The following is a 25714-nucleotide window of genomic DNA, read 5'->3' as shown; positions in this document are numbered from 1 at the left end:
TTGTCCCGCCAGGACACGACAGCCGGGTTACGATGGTGTTCATTGAGAAGCATGGAGCCGCACTGCAACTTGACCGGTCTGCTACCTATAGGGGTGGCCCCGGAGCGGATCTTGAAGGACGTGGTGATGCGAGAGACGAGGAGACTGTGGGCAGAGATGCGGTACAAGAGTTGGAAATGAAAGGGGAAAAATGAGTATCACAGGATGTGGTGGAAAGGGCCATATTTTGGATGGACAATTCGAAGCACGACATGGAATCTATTTGCATGTATGTCTATACGGAGCGTGGGTATCGAGAATTAGTAGCACTCCCCCAAATATACACGATCATTGTGTGTACCTTTTTCATCACATTCCTCCAAACTTGATCCTGCCACCGGCGTTTGTATGCACAGACAGGCCTATCTTTTGCTCATCGTAAAGGGTCTAGAGTGACAAGCACATCCTCTAGCGACTCGGAAAGACCTCGCTCTCCAACGGCATCAACCCTGGCCCTGAGCTGAGCCGCAATGCCGAGGACCGCGCTGATGGACTGGACGTATCTCCTCCTCATGCCCTCGTGTGCGCGGACCAGCAGGGCCGTCACGAGTTGCAGCACCGCCACGTAGAAGTCGAGCAGAACCGTGGGCTGGCCGTGACTGCTGCCGGCGCCCGCCACGTCGTCGGGGACGTGCCAGCCCGCCACCAGCGTCACGAGGTCCATCCACTCCTCGCGCGTGCCGGGCTGCTCGGCCTCGACGATGGGCATGAGCACCCGCACGATCTCGATGCCGCGCGCGGCCTCACCCTCGGCGGCGGCCGCGGCAGCGACGGTAGGAGCGTCCTCGAGGATGGACAGCATGTCGCGCGTGAGGACGGACCAGCCGTCGTGGCCGAGCAGGGCCGCGACGCCCCCGTCGTCCGGGTCGTCGTCCTCGGCACCCGGGGCGGCGGTCATGCCCTCGAGCGCGACGAGGGCGGGGCGGCGGAAGTCGAGGGCCGGCGGCGGGGTCGCGCGGCAGCTCGCGCGGTAGAGGTCGAGGAGCATGTCGGTCAGGCCGCCGGCGGCCTCGCGGCGGAGGGTGTCGTTGTCGTCCTCGCGGAGCCAGAGGGCGGTGGCGCGGACGGCGGAGAGGACGAAGGGGTCGGCTGCGGCGGAGGAGGGCGTGGTCTTGGAGTCCCACGTCAGGGACGGGCTGGCGCCGGCACCGCCGGCGCGGGCCGACGGGTGCAGGCCCGGGGCACCGGCGACGGCGGCGTCGTACCGGTCGCGGAGGTGCTCTATGGTCAGGGAGATGGTCTCGGAGATGGACTTGCGGAGCTTGAGGAGCAGGTCTGGGGGCGGCATGCCGCTGAGTGCGGAAGAGGAGGAGGAGTCGCCATCGTCGATGGTTGCGGCGCGGACGAGGTAGCCGATGAAGGCGGACAGCGTGTCGAATGCGGAGGCCAGGCGGCGGGAGGTGGAAGGGTATTCTGGGCTGTTGAGCTTCTCCAACAGCGAGGGCAGGGATGACCGCAGGTCGATAAGCATGAGGTTCACGAGGAGATACGAGAATGGCTTGGCGTCTGGTGACCTGGGCGCAGAGGTGCGGCTGCTGTCTGAGAAGAGGAGAGTTGGGGCGGCGATGGGGTAGAGCTGCAGGAGGGCGGCGGCGAGGTTGGTGTAGGCTGCTCGCCCGGCCGGTGTTGGCCGGCTGATGACGAGGCTACGGATGAATGCGACAACCTGCGCGAGCCATTTGGGATTTTGCGGTATGAGCTGGGATATGCGATTAGATTAGCTTACAAGACAGATACACTCACCCGATGATCATGGGTGAGGCTTACCTGGGAGTCCAGATCACTCAGGACCTGGGCAAGGAACTCTAACAGGGTAACGCCGTCGGTTCCTTTGAAAGTTGCAACCAAAGACTGGATCGTTTGGTCGATCTTGGAGCGCATCCCAGCCATATCCTCACCGTTGGCCATGGCGTTGAGCCATGAGAAGGACAGGATGTCCAATGCCAACTTGTGGGACGGAGCAATTTCCGTGAGGGGGCTGAGATCATCTATTTTATTCAGGACAGCCGCCCCTTCGGGCTGGCTTACAAGAGTAGTGATTGTTTGCAGGATTAAATCAGTTGTTTCAGCCGAGCTGTCTTCCATGTTAGCAGAGGATCAAGAGACCGGGGCTTGAGGCAGTAAAGCCGGCCTGGCCATACCCACCTGTCAACTAGAGAAGCAACTAGCAAGGGAATCCTGCCGACTAGTTTCTGTTCCGATCTTTTACTCTCCGGGAGGAGAATAGTAAAGGTGTGTACGACAGCAACGGCCAAGTCCAGCATATCCTTGGCATCCTTCTGAGAATGGCTGGGAGCTGAGCCCGTCCGCAGTAGCCGATCTAGAAACTTTGGTGATATGCAGCCCCAGAGCTCAGATAACGCTGCCTCGTCCTCTCTCAGCTCCTTTGAGTTGTCCAGCACAGACTTGAGCAGGGCCAGTCCGACGAATCTTGAGGTATCATTTTTCGTCTTGAGCAATCCCTGAATCTTCTCGATTGAAATGTCTGAATTGCCAGTGGCTTCGGAAGCCTCTGGTTCCATGCCGAGATAATAACGTGATCTTGAATACTACCTAGGTAGTAGGTGAGACTCTTCTGTCCGGTAGTATTTGTGAGATGAGTTGTCGTAAGTGATGCTTTCACTATGTGATGTCGCAAATCTTCGATCAGTGAGTTCCTCTCTTCTAAGTGAGTGGGGACTGTAACGTGTGGGCGAATCAGCAGACGTCATCTCTAGTGAGGTTGGAATAGGCGTCAGTGTATGAGACAGTGTGACAAAACATTAATTAGTGCCTACGCTGGCTGATAAGAAACACCTATCAACGCCCCGAGTCGAGTCAAGCTGTGTGTCGCACCAGACAGAGTACAGGCAAAGCTCGCAACCAACAGGCACCGGGACAACTTGATTGACTGGTCAATGGACGAGGCGAAAGAGAAGGCAATGCGACTCTGGTGATTTGCGCACAACATGGACAGGACGCATGGCATGCCGCAGGGGGCGTCCAGCTCGGCATCCTCCTCGACAGCCTGGACCCCAAGCAGCCATGCCCCCAGCTCCTACGACCACGACGAGCGCGACTCAATAGATCTCCTCGGGGAACCCAACGATGCAGACGACGACATCTTTGGCGGCGACCCTCTCGCGGACGACCTGAACGAGCCCATGTCCTTCAAACGGAAACAGAAGCAGAGCGCCTTCTCGCAACCGGCACGTTTCCTCTCGTCGCTCACGGGCTCGCGCCCCGACCCAAGTCGCAATGGCTATTCTTCACCCGCGAGGAGCCAGGGGGCATCGGACGGGCCGCTGGAAGGGACACAGTCGCCAAGGAGACGCGGGCTCCATCCTGACCTCAACCCGGGGTCAAAGGATGGCATGCCGCTGGACTGGTACGTGGAGGGCCCCGGCCGGCGTGTCGGGTACGAGGACCTCACAGCCATCGACTGGATCTTCGAATACACAAAGGAGAGACAAAGGCTACGGGTGCTATATTCGAGTGCGACAGGCTTGGTTGGATACGTGCGCCAGCTCCTGGATTCTAGTCAGATCTGGGTAATCCTCGTTTTGACCGGCCTTGCAGTCGGTGCCTTGGCTGCCGCCATAGATATCACTACCAACTGGCTTGGAGACCTCAAGACGGGCTTCTGTCAGTCCGGACCTGACGGCGGAGCTTTCTATCTCAATCGGGACTTCTGCTGCTATGGGTATGACGAGGGTGCCAAATGTCTGGGCTGGAAGCCGTGGGCTGCGGCGGTTGGTGTCACTTCTGCTGGCGGAAAGTGGTTTGTAGAATATTTTTTCTTCCTCCTTTTTGCGGTAAGTCTCCCTTACAAGGCCACTGCCAATGATGCTACCTCTGACCCTCAAGTAGGTTACTCTTGCTCTATGCTCAGCGCTGCTGGTCAAGGAGTATGCATTCTATGCCAAGCATAGCGGTATCCCCGAGATCAAGACAGTGCTCGGCGGGTTTGTCATTAGAAGGTTCCTTGGCCTATGGACGCTCATAACGAAATCACTGGGTCTGGTAAGAAGAGCTATGCCGTTTTCCAAGATCGATATAATGCTGATGGAAAGCAGTGTCTGTCAGTGGGATCAGGCATGTGGCTGGGCAAGGAGGGCCCTTTGGTGCATGTTGCGTGTTGCTGCGCATATGTGTTGACAAAGTTGTTTCCTACCGTCAACGACAACGAGGGTGAGTTGTTCAGTCTCTTTTTTTTTTGTCTCACTTTCAGTGCTCTAACGCACACCAGCTCGGAAAAGAGAGGTCCTCTCAGCCGCTGCGTCGTCCGGCATCTCTGTGGCATTTGGCGCACCCATCGGAGGCGTCCTTTTCAGTCTGGAGGTAGGCACTTATCAACCCCTGCTACTACTCTGACAAGTTTCCATGTTGACCTGATGCAGCAACTCTCCTACTATTTCCCTGACAAGACTATGTGGCAAAGCTTCGTCTGCGCCATGACGGCTGCAGTCACACTACAAGCTTTTGACCCGTATAGATCAGGCAAGCTTGTCCTATACCAGGTGACATACAGCGTGGGTTGGCACGGCTTTGAGTTGGTCCCTTTCGTGCTGCTAGGCATACTAGGGGTAAGTCGCTGCGCTCTCTCACCTCATCAGCAGCCCTCCCTCGTTCTCGTTCTCGTTCTCATTCCCGAGAATATACTGACACGTCCCTCCAGGGAGTTTATGGGGGACTCTTCATCAAAGCCAACATGGCTGTTACGCGGTGGAAGAAAGCAACGCCTTGGTTGCCAGGGCCCCTGACCCAAGTGGCCATTGTCGCACTTCTGACCGCCCTAGCCAACTATCCAAACCTCTACATGAGAGCGCAGACTTCAGAACTGGTGTCCAATCTCTTCTCCGAGTGCTCCCAGCTCATCGACGACCAGTTTGGACTTTGCAAGACCGGTGCCGCATCAGCCGGTACCATACTGCTGCTGATCTTTGCTTCGATCCTGGGTTTCTTCCTTGCTGCCATCACCTTCGGTCTGCAGCTTCCTGCTGGCATCATCCTTCCCTCGATAGCAATCGGAGCGCTCTTCGGCCGAGCCGTCGGTATCGTCCTCGAGATCTGGCATCGCAACAGCGGCGGGGCCTTCCCCTTCGGCACATGCGAACCGGACATACCCTGCATCATCCCCGGAACATACGCCATCATTGGCGCCGCCGCGACGCTGGCCGGCGTCACGCGCATGACCGTCTCCATCGTAGTCATCATGTTCGAGCTTACGGGCGCCCTGACCTACGTCCTCCCCATCATGATCGCCGTCATGATAGCCAAGTGGGTCGGCGACGCCTTCTCCCGCAAGGGCATCTACGAGGCCTGGATCAACGTCAACGAGTACCCCTTCCTCAACAACTCCGAAGAGACCAACGCCCCAGACGTGCCCGCCTCGCAGATCATGACGCGCATCGAGGACCTCGTCGTCCTCACCGCCACGGGCCACACCATCGCCTCGCTGCAGGCCATCCTCGACGCCCACCCCTACCGGGGCTTCCCCGTCGTCTCGGACCCGCGCGACGCCGTGCTGCTCGGCTACATCTCGCGCGCCGAGCTGGCCTACAACCTGCACTCGTCGACGCAGCCGCCGCGGTCCCTGGGCCCCGACACCGAGGTCTTCTTCTCGCACCAGCCCATGGCCGACCCGCGCGCCACGCTCGACCTGCGGCCCTGGATGGACCAGACGCCCCTGACCCTGCCGGCCCGCTCCCGCCTGCACTTCGTCGTCTCCTACTTCCAGAAGCTCGGCCTGCGCTACGTCCTCTTCAGCGACCGCGGCGCCCTGCAGGGCCTGCTGACCAAGAAGGACGTGTCGTACGTGCTCAACGGCGCCGAGGAGACGCGGCGGACGAGCGGCGTCAGCGGAGCGGGGGCCTCGCGCGGAGATGCAAGGGGTTTTGCTGCAACGGCAGGATTGCACCAAGACTTGGATGGGGATGCCGAGGACCACGGGCTCTTGCACACCAGCGATAGCGCGAATGTGCCTCTCAGTCCAGCGGAACAGCGAGGCTCGATTCTGTAAGAGGAGGGGCACAGGTACGATAAAGGCAGGAGAACGCTTGACCTAGAGGATCTTGAAAACCTCTTGGTGTTCTTCATCATGAGATACATAGCTAGTCAGATGGTACCGGGTCAATATCAGGTGCATGAGTTCACGTAATGGACCCGGCAAGAGAAAACGCTTCGAGAACCGAGTTTCTTTTCAGTCACATGTTGTTACTGATCAACGCAAGGGTATTGCTCACCCCGACCAAATAATGCACATCCCGTCCGCCACAAGCAAATGACCTCCAGCCCTAGTTGCCCTCATCCTCTCTCGCAGCAGAACGCCAACGTCCGCTCTCAATACTCGAAATCGTCATCGACTGCAGGACCCTTGCTCTTGGTCACGCTCTCCTGCTTGCGGTACATCTCTGCGACCTGACGGCTGCTTGTTGCTTCGTCAGGCTTCTTGTCATCACGGATCTTGATGAAACGAGGGAATCGGAGGCTGATGCCCTTCTCGCCGCCTGGGTCCACACCCTCCTTGCAGCCGGCCTTGTAGCGCGGACTCAGCGTCAGGTCGGCTGTCCTGACTTCCCAGACATAACGGGGCTCGAACCAGACGTCAGGCTGGTGCTGGCCTCCAGAGCTATGCGAATAGAAGGGCTTGGGACGGTCAATGACGATCTCGCTCAGCTGCGAATGAAGTTCCTCGAGGACTGCCTCGGAGAAACCTGTACCGATGTTGCAAACCGTCTCATACGTGTCCGAATTAGGGTTGTAGCAAGCCAAGAGGAAGGCACCGTACACTGAGGTACGCTTGCCCTTGCCATAATACGCTCCGAGCACGACGAGGTCGAGAGAGTCACCCACGCCCGAGAGGTAATCCTTCTTGATCTGTGCACGAGTCGGATTAGTCTAGGTAGCTCGTAGCCAAGGCAAAAATGTCGACAAACCTTCAACCAGTTTCGGCTCCTCTTACTGGGTTCATACCCACTCTCCGCACCGTCAAGCATCTTGACCATTAATCCTTCGCAAGAAGCCTTGACACTCTCGTCAAGGAATGTCTGGATCTCCTCAAGTTCTTGGCCGTCCATGTGAGTTGCAAATGCGAATTCACCCAGTGTTGGTGTGAAGGATTGCATGAGTAGCTCGCGACGTTCTCGAAGCGGCTTCTCGACGATGGCTTCGCCATTGAGATAGAGCAAGTCAAAGGCAAACACACAGACCTTGACCTTGACATCTTCAATCTTGACATCCTTCTTCTTTCTGGTCATGAGCTGCTGGAATGGCAGCACCTTCTTCTCTGTCACATCCCATGCAACAGTCTCACAGTCGAGAACAAAACTCTTCGTGTCGTCTTTGACCCAAGTGTGAAGCTTGGCAAGGATGTCGGGGTATTTCTTAGACAAGTCTTCGGAATTTCTCGAGAAGATAGCTGCAACCCCCTTGGCAGCCTCCTTGTTCGAGTCAGGGAGAGCCTGGCTGAGTTCCTCATTCGCGTCCTTTGCGACATAATGAATCTGCGCTCGCTCACCATCGTACTTGTACTCGCACGTGAACGTCTGGTCTTCGAATCGGTCCAAAACCTCAGTGATGGCCTTGGTCGGTTTCGCCAACATAGGTTTGAGTGGAATGCCCGGCTGGAGGTTACAATTTTCCTTCAGGTGCATGATACCATGCTTCAGCATAGCCGGAATGATGATATCATAGCTCGGCAGCTCACTGTAATCAAAGTTAATACCGGTGTGTGCGGGTGCAAACCGAAAGTTATCTACATACCTGTAAACGGTCTTCAGCATAGCCTCAGCCTTCTCCACGTCGCAGGTGCTCGGAGTCCCGCCCTTGACCTGTGCCTCATGGGCGATGACGGCCTGGGCGAGCGAAACAAGCACTGTCTTCTCGGCAAGTCCCAGACGGAGCTTGCCTTCGAGGAAGCGTACCAGGTACTTGGCCTCGCTGGGGCCTCCCTTGTCCTTTGTGATGTCAACCTTGCCAGTGGAATTTGAGTCAGCGGCCGAGAGGAGCTTCTTGATAGCATCAACTTTTCTGCCTTGGGCACCGTTACCAGTGATCGTAGCAATGCCCATGAGGCCCTTATGGACGCCTCGCACCGTCAGAGGCCTGGGCTTAAACATTGTGGGCTGTGTTGACCTCGACTTCACGGCAACGAGGCCAAGATCACCAATCTCCTTCTGGTCTTGTTTGATCACAGCCAAGCTGCGACCTGTCGTCTCGCCAATAGCTTTCATGATGAGCGACTCGCCGATGCCGAGCTCAATGCCCGCATAGTCTGGTGCTAGTTTGTTGATCATAAGATTGACGGTGGAGAGAAGATCATCAGGCGTCAGCCTCATGACCTGTCGTAGGAAGAGCGAGCAATATTCCATAATTATCAGCCGCTTGGTTGTGAGCTCAACAAGAGAGAATGTTTTGCAGAGTGCCGCATAAGGCACAGGCTCACCAGCCTTCCAGTCTGGGTAGGCGTCCTTGTTGCTTGTCTTCAGGAATGTCTGAACCGTTTTCCGCGCCTTGGCTGCGACTTCGGGCTTCTCGTCCTCCTCATCAATCTCTTCTTCTGCTTCAGACGATGACGCTATCGCAGCTTCCTCTTTGTCCTCCTCTTCCTCCTCTTTCTTCACTTGCGACTTTTTCTTCTGGACTAGCGCGGCAGGAGATTTGGTTATCGATTTTGCTCCGGTGGGCTCAGCCTTGACAGGAGCATCCTCCATCTCTTCATCGTCTTCATCGACTACCCGGCGGCCTCTGCGCGCTCGTTTCACAGGCGGCTCTTCTTCACCAGACCCTGCAACAGCGGCTTTGCTCTTGGGCGATCTTGACCTGGATCTCGATTTCGACCTTACTGGACTCGTCCGACGAGCGCGCTTTTTCGAGTCCGCTATGATAGGTGTTAGTGATTATGCATCTCGCGGCCCAAGCCGACGCACAAGGTCGTCTTACCTTTCTCTGGGGTGACATTCTCCTTGGAGCTTCCATCTGACCTCCTGGGCGATCTTGCCCTGGAGGACTCTGGTGCAGGCGCATCGGTTTGGGCTGGTGAAGAGCCTGTGCCCCCTGTCTTGGTAGCAAAAGACAGTTTGGTCTGCTGGGGTGGAGGCGGTTTCGCGCCGTTGGGCTGGCCAAAGAACTTGCTGTTCTACTTGTTAGTTGACGAGGACCAGGATATGCAACTGAAGATGCGACCCATTCATTTCTCGACAAGAAAACGGGATATCGTGCCAATAAAAACATAACATCATCGAGGGGTTGCACATGCCCCAAAGTCATCTGCCTGGGTTTGACATACCCCAAGGTGGCCTGTTTTGGAGCCATTCTGAGCAGCAGGCCGGGGGGTATACTGCTCGTCGCAATTCGTCTGCAGAAATGCTTGGAAGCCACGCTTGGTGGTCTGGGCAATGGGTGAGGAGGAGGCACTTGGGAAAGGCGCTGTTGTAAAGAGACGAGAGAAATAAAAGAGAAAGTAAAGGCAGAGACTGCGGGCAGTGAGCGAGGACGAGGAACAAATTGCATTGAACAATTGCTGTTTGCAGGCAGACAGACGCAATCGATGAATCAGTTGGTGGTGGCGCCTTCTCTCGAACTCTCTCTCAGCTCGACGCGTGCAAAGCAGGAACTGGACGTGGACCGCGTAAATGAGGGTCGCTTCCTCTCCAAATAGCCCGCTAGAAATGGCCTAATTGACGCGACCATCACGTGTCGCTAGGCTCCAGTGCGTAGTGTTGTCTGCGCCTGAAGCACGCTAATATTACAGGGTCTTGGCAGCCGACCCGGGTGGTCGTCAAGTCATTAAACACCAGGCCAATCTCACATCTCCCCAGACGGAGAACGCTACATTCAAGATTTATCCCGACTTGGATCGAGATTGAATTTGAACGCGAGCGAGCGAGGCTTCTGTGACAGGGTAAGGAGGCAGCAAATTTCTTAAGCTCCATGTCAAATTGACCGATGTTGTCGCATCGCAACACAAGTAGCGAGAAGGACATAAAGTAGTCAAGACAGTACAGAAGTAGCATCCACTTCCATGCACAACACTTTGTTGCTATTGATTTAAACCCGTTCCCTAAATCCTCTATTAGGCTAGTGTACATACGAGACGCGCCAGTTCTGTGGTCAAGCTAGGTATGTTGCAATGATGATTTTGACCGATTTTGATGATTATAGCGCATAGGGATGCCAGATCTCACCCGTCCCGCGCTCAGACTGTCTGTGGCCTGACAGATGTTTCGAAACTAAAGCAAGCTTAGTTGAAGTAGAAGTTCTCGTCGGGGGTCCGGCCTCGAATGAACTGGGGCTCCGACCCGCGGACATAGATGTCCTCGAACAGAATCTTGGGGACGGCCTCAGGGGCAGCCATAGCCTCAGCAGCAGCGACCTCCTCGTTGACGTGGTTTCGGGCTTCCTTGTCAATAGCCTTGAGCTCATCCTCCGTAACCACGGTCCAGTCGAGCATCTTCTGCTTCAGGCCGGCAATAGGGTCGTTGGTCGACCGCATGCGTTGGATCTCCTCGCGGGTTCGGTAGGTGGTACCAGGGTCGGACATGGAGTGACCACCATACCGATAGGTGACATACTCAAGGACGAGTGGGCCGTGGCCATTCTCAGTCCACTCCTTGCCGTACTTAACGGCAGCCTTGACAGCCAGGACATCCATACCGTTGACCTTGAGACCAGGGATGTACTGTCCTCGCTTGTAGTAGTCGGTCAACGCAGAAGACCTGGACGCGGCCGTACCCATACCGTACTTGTTGTCTAGTCGACCGGGTTAGTAACAAGGGGCAGACCAGATAATTCCGCTCAGAGTCAAGACTCACTCTCGCAGCCAAACAGAGCGGGGAGGCTCCAGAGCTTGGCCATGTTGAAGGCCTCGAAAACCTGGCCCTGGTTGCTGGCACCGTCACCGTAGAGGATGACAGCAGCCTTCTTGCTGCCAGTGTACTTGTGGGCGAAGGCCAGGCCAGCGCCGACGGGCACTTGGGCGCCGACAATGCCGTTACCTCCGTAGAAGCCCTTGGTGAACATGTGCATGGAGCCACCCTTGCCGTATGCAATACCCTCTCGGCGGCCCAGCAGCTCACCAATGATGGATCGGACGGTGCCACCACGCATCAGAGCGAAGCCGTGGCATCGGTAGGCAGTGATGAGCTCGTCGTCCTTGTTGATAGCGTGCTCGATACCGACAGCGACGGCCTCCTGACCGGTGGAAAGGTGGCAGAAACCCCGAATCTTCTTCTCCTTGTACAGTCTGTCCGCGGCCATCTCCATTTGACTAGGTCGCGTCAGTCCCCGGGCAACAAAGAATCCCAGGCGAATCCCCTAGGTGGTCTTACCGGATGACAACCATGTTGTAGTACATCTCCTTGAGCTCTTTCTTGCTCACCTCGATCGAGTACGCCGGAGGGTCGATCTCGTATGTCTCGAAGCTCTCATCGCTTAGGTTGACCGAGAACTTCTCCTCGTCGGACTACCAAGATCGTATCGCGTTAGAATCCATTGACCCAAACAGGCTATGACATCTGGTAGAACAAGTATTGAAGTGCATGCTTCGCACAAGGGCGAGCACCCATAAGAGAAAAAGACGCGAGGGTAGCGTTATCTCTCACTCACCTTGGGAATAGCGCTCTGTTCAACGTGGGAGGAGGCCGCATTGGTGGTGACAGTCCTCCGAGCAGCAAGAACGGGAACCGGTGCGCGAGCAGCGCGCAGAGGCACCGCGCGGCCGACCTTGAGAGCTCTTGAGAACATGGCGGCAATGCTCGATGACTGTGAAGGGATGCTGGTTTTCGGACACAAATCGGGGGGGAAGGGCTGGAAGACCAATAGGTAGTACTCCGGACCTCCCAAAATCAAAACTTTTGGCGTTGGGAATTGGCGCTCATGGAGCTTTGTTGAAAGACGCTAGTCCCAAGTGAGTATGGCGGCCTCCGTCACCTGACGGGAGCTCCTCTAAAACACGCTGAAAGAGCCCGAGTTCAAGGGATCTCTTGCTTATTTTCGGGGCGCAACACTGCGGACATCTCCCCGAGCCGTTTTGCGCCGAGCCTGACCGATCTTTGGCCTTTGCTGTGGACATTCTCTCTGACACAATCTGACAATGGAGCAAAGTATTGTAGGTAAAGTATGGAAGAGAAGGAAAGGCTCCGGGCTGGGAGAGCTCCGGTGAATTTCCTCAACCTTCTGGTCGCCGCCAGCATCCCAACTTAGAAGGACTCACAGCAAGACCATGCAAATGTCCCGACCAAGCATGAGCCAAGGTTAATTATATTTAGGTGTCATACACTACCCAACGTCTGGTGATCCGGCCAAGCTCCTGCTCCGACCTTACCAGACTCAAGCCATTGTTTGACGCCTCACTTTGAATACTAAAGAAAGGGCAGCCCTCAAATATGGCCTTTTCGACGCAGCTCGCCCGCCCAGCCACGCCTCCATGCAATAACGCCGTAGTTAAGTGGACGCCATGTAAGTCTTACTCTCATCTAAAGATCATAACCAAAAATGTACCTCCACGCCACAAATATGCCAAAGTAGTGATCCCGCTTGAATGAGAGAGGTATCTGTGACCCTCCTTAATGTGTGTCGTATTGCAAAGTGCCGCCCGTAAATGCGTGTATGCGCTTGTGAATTTTGCTTTGTGTTGCTGGCATAAGACAACCTGGTCTTTCAGACTGCTTGTGTTTGTCTTATCCATAGCGAGTGCAGTATCGACAACTGAAGTCTTAGTCGTCATGAAAAAAGGTCGCGTTACTGGACTGGAGAGGGGCGGTCGATGGCCCTACGTCCCTCATGTCGACATCTTGGCTTTCCGCATCAAGCCGTGAAAGCCCTGGAAGCCTAATCTGCGACCTCCTGAAATCTAGTGAGAGTGTATCCGAAGCATGATCAGAGACCTCTGTGGAGCCCTGAGCCAAAGAAATTGGCCTGTCATAGAGCATTTCTTCTGGCGGTGAGAATGACCAGACCTGGAAACGATCAGAATTACACTCATCCAAGATAATCAAAGACGATGAACTTACCTCCATGACTGTTCTGCCATTTCGTAGCGCCATTGCGACGCACTTCTCCTCCTCAAAAGCAACTCGCCACACGGCTTCCCCTTGGGCGATGAGTTCTCTAACGAGATGGCCCGTCTTGAGGTCCCACACTTTGACGCGCCCATCGCTGCCTCCACTCACAACTCGAGTATCATCAAACTGTAGGCTGGTGACGCTGTTGTCATGCGCGGCTAAGCGATGAATCGGAACGAACTTGGACAGTGACCAAACTCTGACAGATCCATCAGATCCGCCCGTCACGAGCGTATCTCCACGCATTTGTAGCTGGCCAACTAGCGAGGTGTGGCCCTGAAGAACAGCTTGGCATTCACTACAGCCAGTTAGTGAGCTGATAGGTCAGTGCTGATTGTTTGAGGAACATACCCAGTCATAGCATTCCATATCCGGACACTGGTGTCGAGGCTGCCAGTGGCCACTCTGGCACCGTCAAAAGCAATTGCGTATATCTGGCTGTAATGTCCTGACAGCGTGTGTAGGCATCGTCCTTCTGAGATACTCCATACTTTGGCTGTGGTGTCGTAGCTGCCCGAGACAACGATGTCGCCTTTGATTTCGAGACATCGGACGCTTGCCTGATGGCCGACAAGGACATTCCTACAGAGCCCTGATCGCACGTCCCATATCCTTAGCGTTGTGTCTCGGGAGCCAGAGATCGCAGTGTTCGAATCCGACATCTTGAGACATCTAACGGTGGATGTGTGGCCTCGTAGAGTGTGTTGGCAGTTCCTGGGGATGGGGTCAGCAGGGGCGTGTGACGATCCGCAAGGTGTGATGTAACGAGAACCTACCCAGTAGCCAGATCCCAGACTCGGACGTCGCGATCACACCCTCCGCTAACAAGCATATCTTCCCATGGCACCATCGCCCATACTCCCATCACATGTCCCTGAAGGGTTCGCTGCGCATTGCCCTCAGTATCAAACACGTGGATCTTGGCGTTATCCAGAGCCACGATGATGTACTTTGGAGTGAGGTGAAGACTCGTAACCACTCCCCCGTCCTGTGTAATATTCCGTGTTATGTTGCGTCCGCCCGTCCTCCAAGCGGCGTCGACGAGATATCGCTGTTTGAAGTGTGACTTGTAGGACTTGAGCTTCGGGCGCAAGCTCGAAGTCGTCGAGCCATCAAAACTCCGAGAGCTTGACATATGCATGGCGGCCTGAGGCAAGGCGCCGGGGAAGCTGTGGTTCGTGAAGTCACTGTCTGAAACGCTCAGTGGAAACGCGCCAGGGCGAACCGCATGTGATGCTGCCGCAGCCGACTGCACCTCCGATAGCCTCCGCTGATAGTCGTGTTTGACGCATAGGTTCTTCCAAGTCATATCATCACTTAGAAGATCTCGCCACCGCCGCGAGACCTGTGATGCACGGGCAAGCACCTTCGGGTCATCAATGAATGAGAGGATCTAGAGACTGCTGTTAATAAAGTCACACACGTAAAATGAACCTCGCTCCGACCTACTCTTAGACATAGCTCATCCGGGAGGCTCGTGAAGGGGTCCTTTTTCAGCAAAGGGCTGACAAACTGATGGACGAAGCTCAATTGCTGACTCGTGCACAGATTCAGGAGGTCGGCCAAGAGCCGTGTCCGTTGAGGAGCGGTACAGTTCTGAAAATGCTGGCGGATTTTGGCAAGGAAGAAATCTTCATCGTCGGCAGCATCGCTCCAATCCAGTTGAATATGTCCAGGTCCAGGTGACGCAGCTGGGGTTGGGGGGTGTGGTGGCGAGCCTGCCAACGCCTGCTCGAAGTTCTCGGCAGGAGTAGACATGCTCGGCGTGGGGGGGCCCCTTGGAGGTCGAGCTTGAGGCATCTTGACGCCGCTGGTGTGCAACGATAAGTCATCGCAGCCAAAGGTGCTGCCTCGCTTGTCCGAGAAGCTGAGTGGTCGCGGATATCCAGCCATGTTGCCAAACGACGGGTCCTAGAAGCACAATGACGAGAATCAAGGGCCTCAACCTTCGTGGAACGACGTCGAGCTTCCGTTTTCAAGACTCGTTGAGCACGAGTTGGCTTAGGGTGCGTGATTGATCGGCTGGTGGTAATGGCTTGTTCGGTCGAGGAGTCTCGCATTGGTTCATGAGATCATCTGGTGCAGCAGAGAACCTGGCCAAGGCAGAACTGTGAGGTAAGCAATAGGCCGCGTCTGGGCGAGAAGTGGTAACGCCTGGATATATAAATCGAGTCTGGAGGGCACTGAAGGGCGAGGGCCGGCGAGTCTGAGGCAGTGACTAGAGAAACGGTGACATAGTCGGGCGTCAACCGGTCCAGGCGGGTCAGGGTCGAACGGCTTTGAGATCGTGATGAAAGATTGCACCTGGATCACATGTAGACTGCCAGTGCGCGGCTTCCGACGAAGTAGACTATGAAGACGCCGAGTGAATGGAGGCCAGCGGCGTTGGGGGTCGGATCCTAAAAAGCTGGAAGTAGTATGCTTTTTGGAGGGTGGGAGGCAGGGAGGAGGAGTGCGGTCTAGAAAGCGCAGGGCGGTCCAAGGCTGGTCGAATGAGATGACGGGAGTTTTGGCGGAAGCCCCTGGTGGAGGCGGCGGCACGGCAAGGCATGTACCTATTTAGGTACCGCACTAGGAGTCAGGCCCAATGCAGCCCACAAATTCCACCATGCTGCGCGCTCCAGGTGCTGATGCGCCCCAGGAGGCCCTTACTCAGGTACTTAAAATACAAGTACCTACCAGAAAATAGCAGGGGGGTTCTGCACGAGATGGCCGAATCGACTCATGAGCCTCCACGCCTAGGGTCGAGTGGAGGTACCTGCGTTTCGTGTGTGGATGCATCTGCATCGTTGGCTTGGACCTCCATATTCCATTTGAAGAGTGCCATTCTCTCTCCTTGAATCAAGTCGGGACTCGAACTGTCGCTGGCATCGTAAACGGCCGCTATTGGCCTTGGCTACGTTAGGACGCAATGGATGCCAACCAAACCATTCTTCTGCAGCTGTGGTGCTCGAACAGCCGTGATCCGGCCTTCTCGTCTCTGGACAAGGAAAGGCACGTAAAGTCGGCACAAGATCACAATGACCCTTGCAATGTCTGGGTTACCCCTAAGGGAGTGGCCAATTATCGCCGATATGGGAGCAGATACAAAGATATAAGCCACTTAATGGGTGCGGGACGGCGCGAGGGTCGACAGCATTGTCGTCGAATCTCAAGAATGCCACAGCACATGGAGCCCGTGGGAAGGGGGCGCATGGATAATGGAATGAGGAGATTTCCCTCTCTTCCTTCACCTGCGTATTTTGGGTACGCAGGGATGATTTGCCATGAATTACAGGGTGTAAAGCCCGGGCCGCTAACCAGTCTTGCCGGTTTAACTATCTCAACCATGGATGCATCGACCTCCCTAAAGCTTGCTGGGGACGTTTCTTGCGACAGGTACGGAGTAGGTCACCGCTAGAAGTGCTTTCAGGATCTCCGTGAAGATCGATCTATCCGCAAGTAGTACCTAGGTACGTACCGACGACTAAGCGAGACAACTCAATCGAATATACATGTGAACACTGTTCTATCGACGGCGTTGCTGAAGTAAGGGAACTGCCTTTACATACTCCATCCACTCAAGGAATCCTAAGAAATCCCCAATTTTTATCCCGAAGTGCCGTGGCCGACTCTGACCAAGTCACTTTGCTTACCTACATTGATGTGCTCAACACAAGTACTCAGCCATGCTCTGGAATTTCACAACCCGCCTGCGCCGGTCACTGGGCAGAAATACCAGCCCAGCAAGCCGAGCTTATTCAGCGTGGAGTTCTTTGTTTAGCCTTCATGCAAGTGATGGATGGGGTTGAAGAGGAGATGCGGATGCGAGGCTTGGAACGCAATACCACTCGAGGATTTCTGATGTGCAACCCATTCGTAAAAGCCTCGAGACCACCACCAATAGTCTTGGAAATGCAGTATGCTTCCCAGCTCTCAGATAGGCAGGGTGTGGAACAGGCACTTCGAGGAATTACTTGACGCAGCGAGATCAACGTAAACTTGTCCAGATGCCAGAATTCACACTGACCAAGGCTCAGTGTAGCCTGTCACCGATACCGTGTCCCTAATGCAGATACTCTAGGTACCTTTCTGCAATACTTACCTCTTTCTGACTCTATGCCACATTGGTGGCAAACACTACGCGGTCCCGAAGAATACACCTCCGCAGCATTCCCCGCTCGGGCCTTCGTCGAAGCGCCACAGTGACCGGTGCCCAGCGCTTGTCTCTGCTATGGTCCGGCCCTTGTAGAAGCACGCAGGATGATGGAAGCCGTAGTGCCAATGTGTTGCATTTGGGAAGGCGACGGAAAGATGAATCTGACCACCCCAAGAGTCGCAAGCGCTGCCTCGGAAGGGAGGGTCATGAGGGGGGCGTCTTGCGACCGCCCCTGCAAGGTGATTTGTTGGCTACTTTGCGAGTTTGGCAATGCTTCACGCTTCCGGCACATATATTGCGGCTGAGCATGCGAGGACACAACCCCGGTCGTGTGACCGCCGTTCTCCGATGCCCCAATGGTTTCTTGACACTGAACTCCATGTTCCCTTCTAAGGAACATGACCACCCACTGCCAATGTCGACAAGAGTTTTCGGGTATCGTGAAATTCACAGGTGGTTGGTTGCAGCTCAACCTCATATCTGACCTCAAATGGCCACGCAAGGGAAAGATTCCACCAACCCATTCTCTGTCAATCTAGCCGCCTATTGCTCACAGTGAAGCACCACACTCCTTAGCGAAGCCACCTCTAACAGAGAGTTGAGGCTAAATAGTCCCGGCTTGTTTCAAAGCATCACAACCTGGGGGACCTCGCGCTTCTCAATCCGCTCTCAAAAAGGGGCATGTCGAGCCGGACAATTCTTTCGCTTGATAGTGTGCTCGGTCCGGGTTGATCAATGCTGTTGCTATTCCGCATTGCCGAACATAGCTACCTAAAGGCCCGGCTTTGGTATCATATCTCTATATCGTACAGAGCTCATTTGCGTGAAAACGGTGTGAAACCACCTAGACATGCGATTGCTGTTCAGCTGTACATGGTTCCCCCCCAGACTGAGTTTCCCTCGAGACCAGTTGAATAATAGAGATAATTTGGCACGCGATAGAGACATCAGTGGTGGTGGCCGAACTGCGTCAAAAGAGGCAGTAACATTCCCACGACCGTGGCCACTGTGTCTCTCATCTCTGGCCGAGCTTGTTTCCTCTGGGCCGTATGGCTGCCATCTGCATATCCATTGGCCCCGGGTTGGTGCTCGCCACCGTATGAATGGCCGTCCTCCTGCATGGCGTGCATGGCCACATAACTGTGAATGAAGTGAGCATTTCTTCATCGACAGCCCAAAGGGGGAACCTCTTACAGAAACGTGCCAGCCGAAAACAGTAAGAGCATCCCTGTCCACCACTGCCCGCTCTCACCCTCCATCTTCCCGCCGCCGAGGAGAGATACAAGAATGTATGTAGCTAGGGCTCCGAATGGAGCAGCCAAACTAAAGACGATGAGGTGGCCGCGGGCGGCGCGTTTTGACAGGCCTTGTTTTAGTAGGATAGATGTCAGGCCGAAAGCTGCTGGTGCTTTATGTATCATGATTGCGACGAAGATGATTAGCCCGAGCTTCATATCAGATGTAGTCGCCGATGCGCCCATCGCGATTCCATCGGCAGCTGCATGTATCACGAGACCAATGGTTGTGGCCAACCCCCTACTCTGCCTCGGACTTGGGGCGAGAGACTCGAGGAAACCTTCCGATTCTTCCTCCCCCGAGACGCTCGAGGATGCAAGGTTGTCGAGGCTGATATGCCGTGTTGCTGGCGCGGACTGAAACCTGTCTGTGGCATGTCGAGGTAGCCTGTCAATCAGGAACATCAAGACAAACCCCAAAGTCATGGAAAAGCCAATGAAGAAGGTGGGTAGGGTCTTTTCGTTCCCTTGCCCGTGCTCGTCGTGCGGCGCAGACTCTGGCTGTTTTGGTGTAGCTTCTGGCGATTGTTTGTCGTCCTTGGCCTCATCCCTCTTCACATCGCGTTTCTGAACTGGTATGGGAACAGATACAGTCCCCAATAGCTCGGAAAAGACGTCAGTGGTGGGACGGTTTGATCCTTCTGCCCTTTGCACGGGTGCCGCATCTTCCCACCCGACTGAAGCGGCTGTATCAACGGCCCACCGAATGGAAGGGCGCAAAGACCTGTGATAGTGCCTTTGACTGTGGCTATGTGAGGAGGACGTCGTAGTCGCAATGGCTTCAATGCCTTCCGGAATGATCACGATAAGGGATGTGCCGACTAGTATGCCGACGCCGATGCTCGAGATTAGGCGCAGTTGAGATTGCGACAAGGTCATTGACAAGGGAAGAGCACCGGCCAAGAATGAGCTGGAGGAGGGTCAGCGCGGTACATTCGAGCAAATGTTTGGTATCGGCTTCACATACGCCACCGCCATAACTAGCTGCACAGGAGAAAAAGTCAGCAAGGCGCGGAGCTCTAAGAGTGGGCTATGCGCAACATACGCAGAGGAGGAGTAGTAGTAATATACCCCCCATCGTGAAGGCTCTCGGAGGTTGGTGCACTTATAATTCTGCCATTCGCTTCTTTGTGAGCTCTTTCGATAAAAAATCGCCGCTCGAGGGCCCCGGGATGCAACGAGTTTGCCAGGTGCTGCTTGCGAATCGTCTCAATGGCGGGCGAGAGATTCCATCTGCGATGAAAGCTGTCACCTTGATAAACACTCGAGGGCAGCCCTACCTAGCAAGGGTATCGGAAGACGAAACCTTAGTCTTGGCAGCAGCCCTGGACTGTCATTTTTAGTGCACTTATCTAGTGGGTCACAGTCCTCTACTTGTCGTGGTCGATTCAGCTAGGGCCCGTGCTTTACCCATTAAACAGGCTCAAACTGCAAACGCGGTTTCCAATTCGCGGTAGCGCGTTCATTCTAGCTACCTACATTGACATCTAGAACTCTTCGCGAGAAGCTGGTCCGCAACCGAGCCGCTCATTAGAGACATCTCTTATCATCTCTTCACTTCCAATTTAGAGACCGCCCAGAGAGCGCAATATCCCCAGATTATTACCCAACAAAAGACGACACGATCTCTCTGTGGTGTTCCCTCGCTTGTCCAGCGGTAACATCACCACCAAGGCACCATGGCGCAAGCTGACGATACATGTTGGTCTTGCCCTCCGCCCGTGGATATTCACCAAGCTAACTCACTATAGGGTCGGCGAATGCGAACGATGCTTTTGAGATCAGCCTTGTCAAGCCTTCTTCCAGCGGTCTCAAGACTCTGGCCAAGTTCAATCCCAAATTCACGTATCCGATCTTTGGAGACGATGAAAGTATCTTTGGATACCAAGGTCTCAAGATCAACCTCCGGTACCACGCTAACGACATGCGCCCCAATCTTGACATCGCATACAACAAGAAATTCAAGGCGATTGGCGAAACAGAGGCGGCAGACATACACCAAATTCTCAAGGATTTTCTGCCAGAGGGTTCGTTCTTTCTCGATCCATCCTGTGTTGAGACATACTGACACAGGACTTGACCAGTGGCTTTCCAACGCGCTGCCGACTTCGAGAATGCAATCAAATCAGTCCCCAAAGACTGGGCGCCTCCGGGAACCCGCCTGAAGGACGTTGAGGCAACCGATGGGGAGTACTCAGTATGGTACGGCAGCCTGGCCGACCCCGCAATCAAACAGATGGTCCAGAGGATACAGATCCTTGTACCGCTGTTCATTGAAGGCGGGAGTTTTATTGGAACAGATGATTCGGATTCTGCCGATCGTTGGACCGTCTTCTTCATGTTCAGGAAGCGGCACGTACTCGGTGCTGATGACGAGTTCTCGTATGAATTCGTTGGATACTCGACTGTGTACCGATTCTTTCTTTACAGGCCTCATGCTGCTTCCAAAGAGGCCCCGACTCTGGACTTCGAGCTTCCGAAAGGCGACTTTTCTCTGGCGGAGTTGCCTTGCCGCACGCGCATTTCCCAATTCGTCATTTTGCCCCCCTTCCAAGGCAAAGGCAATGCCGCACGACTCTACAGCACTATCTTCACACACTATCTTGAGAATGCGCAGACAGTTGAGATTACTGTCGAGGACCCCAACGAGGCATTTGACGATCTGCGGGACCTGACCGATCTGGCCTTCCTGAGGCGAGATCCGGAGTTCAACCAAATCCGCATCGATACCAGCGTCAAGATTCCCAAGAAAGGACCCGCCCCTAGGACAATTGTAGATCCCTCCAAGCTGGAGACTCTCAGGCAGAGGACCAAGATTGCTCCTCGTCAATTTGCACGGGTCGTCGAAATGCAACTTCTGTCCAAACTTCCAGAAGCTGTGCGCCCCAGTCTCGAGCAAGAGCCGAGCAAGGAACAAGGCACTGCGGAACAACATCACGAGTATCAACTCTGGAGGCTGTGGGTCAAGCAACGAATCTACCGACAGAACAAAGAGATCCTCAGCCAACTTGATCGCAGCGAGCGGATAGACAAACTCGAAGAGACTCTGTCCAGTGTAGAGCTTGAATATCTACGATTGTTGGGGATGTTTGAGCACCGGGGTCGCCACGAGACCTCTGCGAATGGAAAGAGGAAGCTGGAAGTGAGAACCGAAGGCGGGAGCAGCAAGAAGGCTCGCCTCGAGGCGGCGTAGGGTCACTGATGGTTCTCTGAGGGCAAAGCACCAGAACCTCTGGTGCTGGTTTCCTTTTATTAACAGATTGAGGGAAAAGGGCCCACGGCGTTAACGGGGGGGATACACTTACCCAAGGGAAAGGAACAATGTATCAAACGGATGGGTATGCAAATGTGCTTTCAGAGCAAGTATCAAAATGAAACGGTGTATGTAGTACATTCAATTGCACTTGATGAACAGGGGACTCTCTTGTTGTATCATGCTTGACGTCAAAGTTTTGTACTATTGACATTCTGGGCAGCTTCACCTCGTTGGTTTGCAACAACGGTGCCATCTCTCACTTCGTATGCCACAGCCCCCCTAACACAGCTTTTCAACAGAAGAAAGAAGCCCCAATTGTTACAACAGCCGAGTCCGGGCCATTTCTAAATCAGCCTGGTTGCGCCTCGCAATGTCTGCGTCACTATTTTCAAGGCTACCTACCTACTGATCAATGTAATTCCCGAGCCATGGCTGTGGAAAGCAGCTACACCAAAGGTACTCTTCAAAATGCTTGACACGCATGTGTACGGTTATAAGACTGTCTGTACCCACGGCTCCATTGAAGCTCTCCAGCATAAACGGTTCACCAAATCTACCTACTAAGTAGTTAGGTATGCTATGTTCATTCTCTGTGGTTGTGGCCACTGGGTACTTTACTTGTGAGTACTGCCATGTCAAGTTGCTCAAAAGTGTGGTTCTTCGGGCTGTCCCACTTAAATGGTTGTAGCGTCTCCAGTTGGTACCTGCTTACGGAGGCCCATAGGGCAGACTGTGACAAAACCACTTTTTGATGTTTAGGTCCACCCTAATGTCATTTTATTTTCAGATTTCACACCACCACTAAGTCAGATTAGGATTAGTGTCTTCTTATCTCTTATCTTAGTCTATTTCTCTCCTAGCTAGTAATGTACCTATCTACTTCTGAGGGCCCCTCTTCTATAAAAAATCAAGACGGGGCCCTCGCGGCCAGGCCCCTTCTGCAAAAAATCAAGACGGGGCCCTCGCGGCCAGGCCCCTTCTGTAAAAAATCAAGACGGGGCCCTTGCGGCCAGGCCCCTTCTGCAAAAAATCAAGACGGGGCCTCACGGCCAGGCCCCTTCTGCAAAAAATCAAGATAGGGCTCTTATAGTCAGGCCTCTTCTATAAAAAATTAAGATAGAGCTCTTATAACTAGCTAGACCTCTTCTATAAAAATAAAGATAGAATTTTTATAAATATATTTATTTAATTTATAAAAGAGCTCTAGATAGGAGAGCTCTATATTTATAGAAGGGCCCTAGATGTAAGAGCCCTGTATTTACAGAAGGGCCCTAGGTGTAAGGGCCCTGTATTTACAGAAGGGCCCTAGGTGCAAGGGCCCTGTATTTACAGAAGGGCCCTAGGTGCAAGGGCCCTGTATTTACAGAAGGGCCCTAGGTGTAAGGGCCCTGTATTTACAGAAGGGCTCTAGGTGCAAGGACCCTTCTGTAATTATAGAAATATATAGAGAGATCTTGTAGGTACCTATAAGTATCTTATACCTGTATAGGTGGGTCCTAAATTGACTGGGAGTGTATTTTAAAATCAGTATGGGGTAGGGTTAGCTGGAAAAGTGGTTTTGTCACAGTCTGCCCTATGGGCCTCCGTACCTGCTCCCTGGCTGACGGCCCGACAGACATGGAGTGCAGGCAGCCTCTAGCTCATTCGTAGCATCCAGCACCAAGAGGATATCATCCACCTCACCCAACGTACAGGATCCGAGTCGTTCAAAATCGTAACTGTTGCCAGCCAGCAAACGCAACGAGCCCAAGATGGTGGACCCATTTGAAGTGCGCGTGCGCTTCAGCTCACAGCTTCAGAATCTGAATGCTTCCGTCACCTCAGCTCAAAAAGCTGCCGCCTACGCGATGAAGTACAAGGATATGGACGAGGACCTACACTCGTGCATTCTGGAACAGCTGGAGAAGGCAAGCTCATGAAAACCTCACATGTCTCTAAGCATTCACATGACTGGCGCTAATTCCAGACGACAGCCTCAAACTCCTGTGAACACACGGGCCAATATCATGTATTTCATCGAACATTTTCTTGAACATGCCAGCAAGAATGGACATGCCAATTATGTTCGTATGCTTCAACGCGACATTATCAGGGTTGTCGATGCTGTAGCACCCGAGGATGGCTCCGGCGCAGCGAACGTCAAAGTAGTCCGCAAGGTAATGTTGACTCACTGGGCGTCGCGGCATCGGCTCTGAACCGAACATTGACCCTCCCGGCTCACAGGTTCTCCATGGTCTGCAAAAGAAAGACTTTCTCGAGTCTCAGGCTGTCACTGAGATTGAGGAGGTTCTGAAAGAGCGGGAAGCCGCCCATGATATCAGCCTCTCGTCCCCCCCGAGTGGTGAGGGAGACATGGGCGATATGCCACCGTCGCAGACTATTCCCAAGGCTGGCCGCAGTCGGGTCAGTGCCCAAAAACTTGACAAGAAACAAATCGAGCAGCGTATCGAGGAGGACAGAGAGCGCCACAAGCGGCTGAGGGAAAATATCTGGGCTGTTCCGAGAGGTAGCGATGCCGAGATGTGGAAATTGTGGGATGAAACCAGTGACCTTGGCGAAGATGATCACATCATGGGACAAGAAGAGTTGATTGAGCGTGAGCGGTGTCTCCGGATGAGTTGCTCTCACCGCGAGACTGACCATGCGGCTAACGGGAGGCAATCGCACTGAGTTCCATTTGACGATATGTGGCTGTGAAGCCTACAATTGGGTTCTTCCCGCATGGAGAAGGGATCCATGCAGATTAGCTGGCGTTTCAAGGAGACGGTTTGGTTTCATAGTTTTGTTCCTAGATACCCATGAACGAGATCACTTGGCTGAAGCAGAGAAGGGCGTCGTCTCCTTCCGGACCCAGAGACTAAGTATACCAGAGAAGCAGAGCTTGTTGACATTATCAAGCGCGAAGGATAGAAGGAGTGCGATAATCCAAGTTCGGTTTATTGTTACAGATGCTTTGTACAGGCGGCGCAATATCACAGCTTATCGTGACACCTTAACCAAATATTGTGGCCCCTTTTCGCGACGATATCTTCGTCTACTCCATCTCGACAGTGGCGCCCAGCTCCTTGAGCGTCGCCATGATTTTCTCGGCCTCATCCTTCGGTACAGATTCCTTCATCATCTTGGGTGCGCTTTCAACGAACTTCTTCGAGTCGACCAAGCTCAATCCCAGCAGATTCTTGACCTCCTTGATGATCTTCGGCTTCGAGCCGGCGTCGAACTTGACCAGCTTGACGTTGAACAGAGTCTTCTCCGCGGCAGCAGGAGCAGCCTCTTCCTCGGCCTCCGCAGCCTGGGCGGCCGGCGCCGCCGGAGCTGCAGCCGCGGCGAAACCGCCAATGGGCATGTCGGGGATGTTCAGTCGTGACTGTGAACAAGGCGTTAGCGGCTCAAGCCTTGCAATGCCAAACGGCCACCAAGCCTATCAATCACGTACTTTTAGGCTCGATACCAGGTCTGCGGTCTCCAGAAGGGTCAATTGGCTGATCTGGTCGACGATGCCGGCGATCTTGGGGTTGATGGCCTCGGTCGAGTTGTTTCGGCGCGTTATCCTGTGTTGCACGAGAGCAGTCGAGGTGCGAACGGTCGTCGTCGCCCGCAGCTGACGGGCGCAGCATTGGGCTGCGTATCGGCAAGACAGAGACATCTTGACAGCTGGGCGCACTCTCAAACGATTAAAGGGCGATTGTCGAAGAAAAGCTGGGTTTTTGCAAAGCTCTCGTAAAGTCAGGCACATGAGGTTCCCACAGATTTTCTAGCTGGCGCCATAAAAGTATGCGGTGGAGCTCTTGATTGGGTCGGAGACTGGTGCCAGCCGTTTCCGATCTTATCAGCTTATCGATTGGCTCATGCTCAAAAAAAGTTCCTGCAAAAGTATCGCCGCCTATCTTGTACACTGATGAAAAGAGAACGAAGAAGACAAAAATCACGATCTGCACGCCGA

At 54.1% G+C, this 25714-nt stretch overlaps 9 protein-coding genes across 9 annotated transcripts; 3 read left to right on the top strand and 6 right to left on the bottom strand.

Annotated features, from left to right (window-relative positions):
- Positions 1-412: 412 nt before the first annotated feature.
- E0L32_011718 (uncharacterized protein) lies at positions 413-2561 on the bottom strand (the record flags this gene model as incomplete). The annotated part of the gene is made up of 3 exons (XM_031134478.1): positions 413-1738; positions 1807-2113; positions 2185-2561. 3 exons carry the CDS (start codon positions 2559-2561, stop codon positions 413-415), a joined length of 2010 nt encoding a protein of 669 aa, XP_031000096.1.
- A 426-nt stretch (positions 2562-2987) lies between these two features.
- Positions 2988-6040, top strand: E0L32_011717 (uncharacterized protein; the record flags this gene model as incomplete). The annotated part of the gene is made up of 6 exons (XM_031134477.1): positions 2988-3833; positions 3889-4041; positions 4095-4209; positions 4268-4359; positions 4419-4604; positions 4697-6040. 6 exons carry the CDS (start codon positions 2988-2990, stop codon positions 6038-6040), a joined length of 2736 nt encoding a protein of 911 aa, XP_031000095.1.
- A 320-nt stretch (positions 6041-6360) lies between these two features.
- E0L32_011716 (uncharacterized protein) lies at positions 6361-9333 on the bottom strand (the record flags this gene model as incomplete). The annotated part of the gene is made up of 5 exons (XM_031134476.1): positions 6361-6897; positions 6957-7725; positions 7783-8899; positions 8962-9152; positions 9308-9333. 5 exons carry the CDS (start codon positions 9331-9333, stop codon positions 6361-6363), a joined length of 2640 nt encoding a protein of 879 aa, XP_031000094.1.
- A 928-nt stretch (positions 9334-10261) lies between these two features.
- Positions 10262-11763, bottom strand: E0L32_011715 (uncharacterized protein; the record flags this gene model as incomplete). The annotated part of the gene is made up of 4 exons (XM_031134475.1): positions 10262-10770; positions 10833-11287; positions 11349-11482; positions 11626-11763. 4 exons carry the CDS (start codon positions 11761-11763, stop codon positions 10262-10264), a joined length of 1236 nt encoding a protein of 411 aa, XP_031000093.1.
- Positions 11764-12734: 971 nt separating this feature from the next.
- E0L32_011714 (uncharacterized protein) lies at positions 12735-14975 on the bottom strand (the record flags this gene model as incomplete). The annotated part of the gene is made up of 5 exons (XM_031134474.1): positions 12735-12977; positions 13032-13380; positions 13434-13796; positions 13859-14475; positions 14532-14975. The coding sequence occupies 5 exons, from the start codon at positions 14973-14975 to the stop codon at positions 12735-12737; spliced, it is 2016 nt and encodes a 671-aa protein (XP_031000092.1).
- Positions 14976-18167: 3192 nt separating this feature from the next.
- E0L32_011713 (uncharacterized protein) lies at positions 18168-19593 on the bottom strand (the record flags this gene model as incomplete). The annotated part of the gene is made up of 4 exons (XM_031134473.1): positions 18168-18360; positions 18415-19425; positions 19483-19534; positions 19587-19593. The coding sequence occupies 4 exons, from the start codon at positions 19591-19593 to the stop codon at positions 18168-18170; spliced, it is 1263 nt and encodes a 420-aa protein (XP_031000091.1).
- A 601-nt stretch (positions 19594-20194) lies between these two features.
- E0L32_011712 (uncharacterized protein) lies at positions 20195-21708 on the top strand (the record flags this gene model as incomplete). The annotated part of the gene is made up of 3 exons (XM_031134472.1): positions 20195-20216; positions 20267-20542; positions 20600-21708. 3 exons carry the CDS (start codon positions 20195-20197, stop codon positions 21706-21708), a joined length of 1407 nt encoding a protein of 468 aa, XP_031000090.1.
- A 1814-nt stretch (positions 21709-23522) lies between these two features.
- On the top strand, positions 23523-24441 carry E0L32_011711 (uncharacterized protein; the record flags this gene model as incomplete). The annotated part of the gene is made up of 3 exons (XM_031134471.1): positions 23523-23623; positions 23738-23927; positions 23995-24441. The coding sequence occupies 3 exons, from the start codon at positions 23523-23525 to the stop codon at positions 24439-24441; spliced, it is 738 nt and encodes a 245-aa protein (XP_031000089.1).
- A 364-nt stretch (positions 24442-24805) lies between these two features.
- E0L32_011710 (uncharacterized protein) lies at positions 24806-25417 on the bottom strand (the record flags this gene model as incomplete). The annotated part of the gene is made up of 2 exons (XM_031134469.1): positions 24806-25138; positions 25208-25417. 2 exons carry the CDS (start codon positions 25415-25417, stop codon positions 24806-24808), a joined length of 543 nt encoding a protein of 180 aa, XP_031000088.1.
- Positions 25418-25714: the final 297 nt, after the last annotated feature.

The sequence above is a fragment of the Thyridium curvatum genome (assembly GCF_004353045.1).
Source record: "Thyridium curvatum strain D216 chromosome Unknown NODE_115_length_90428_cov_77.477891, whole genome shotgun sequence".
Taxonomy (NCBI): Eukaryota; Fungi; Ascomycota; class Sordariomycetes; order Thyridiales; family Thyridiaceae; genus Thyridium; species Thyridium curvatum.
The sequence above is the reverse complement of the archived record's forward strand: the minus strand, read 5'-3'. Positions and strand labels throughout refer to the sequence as shown.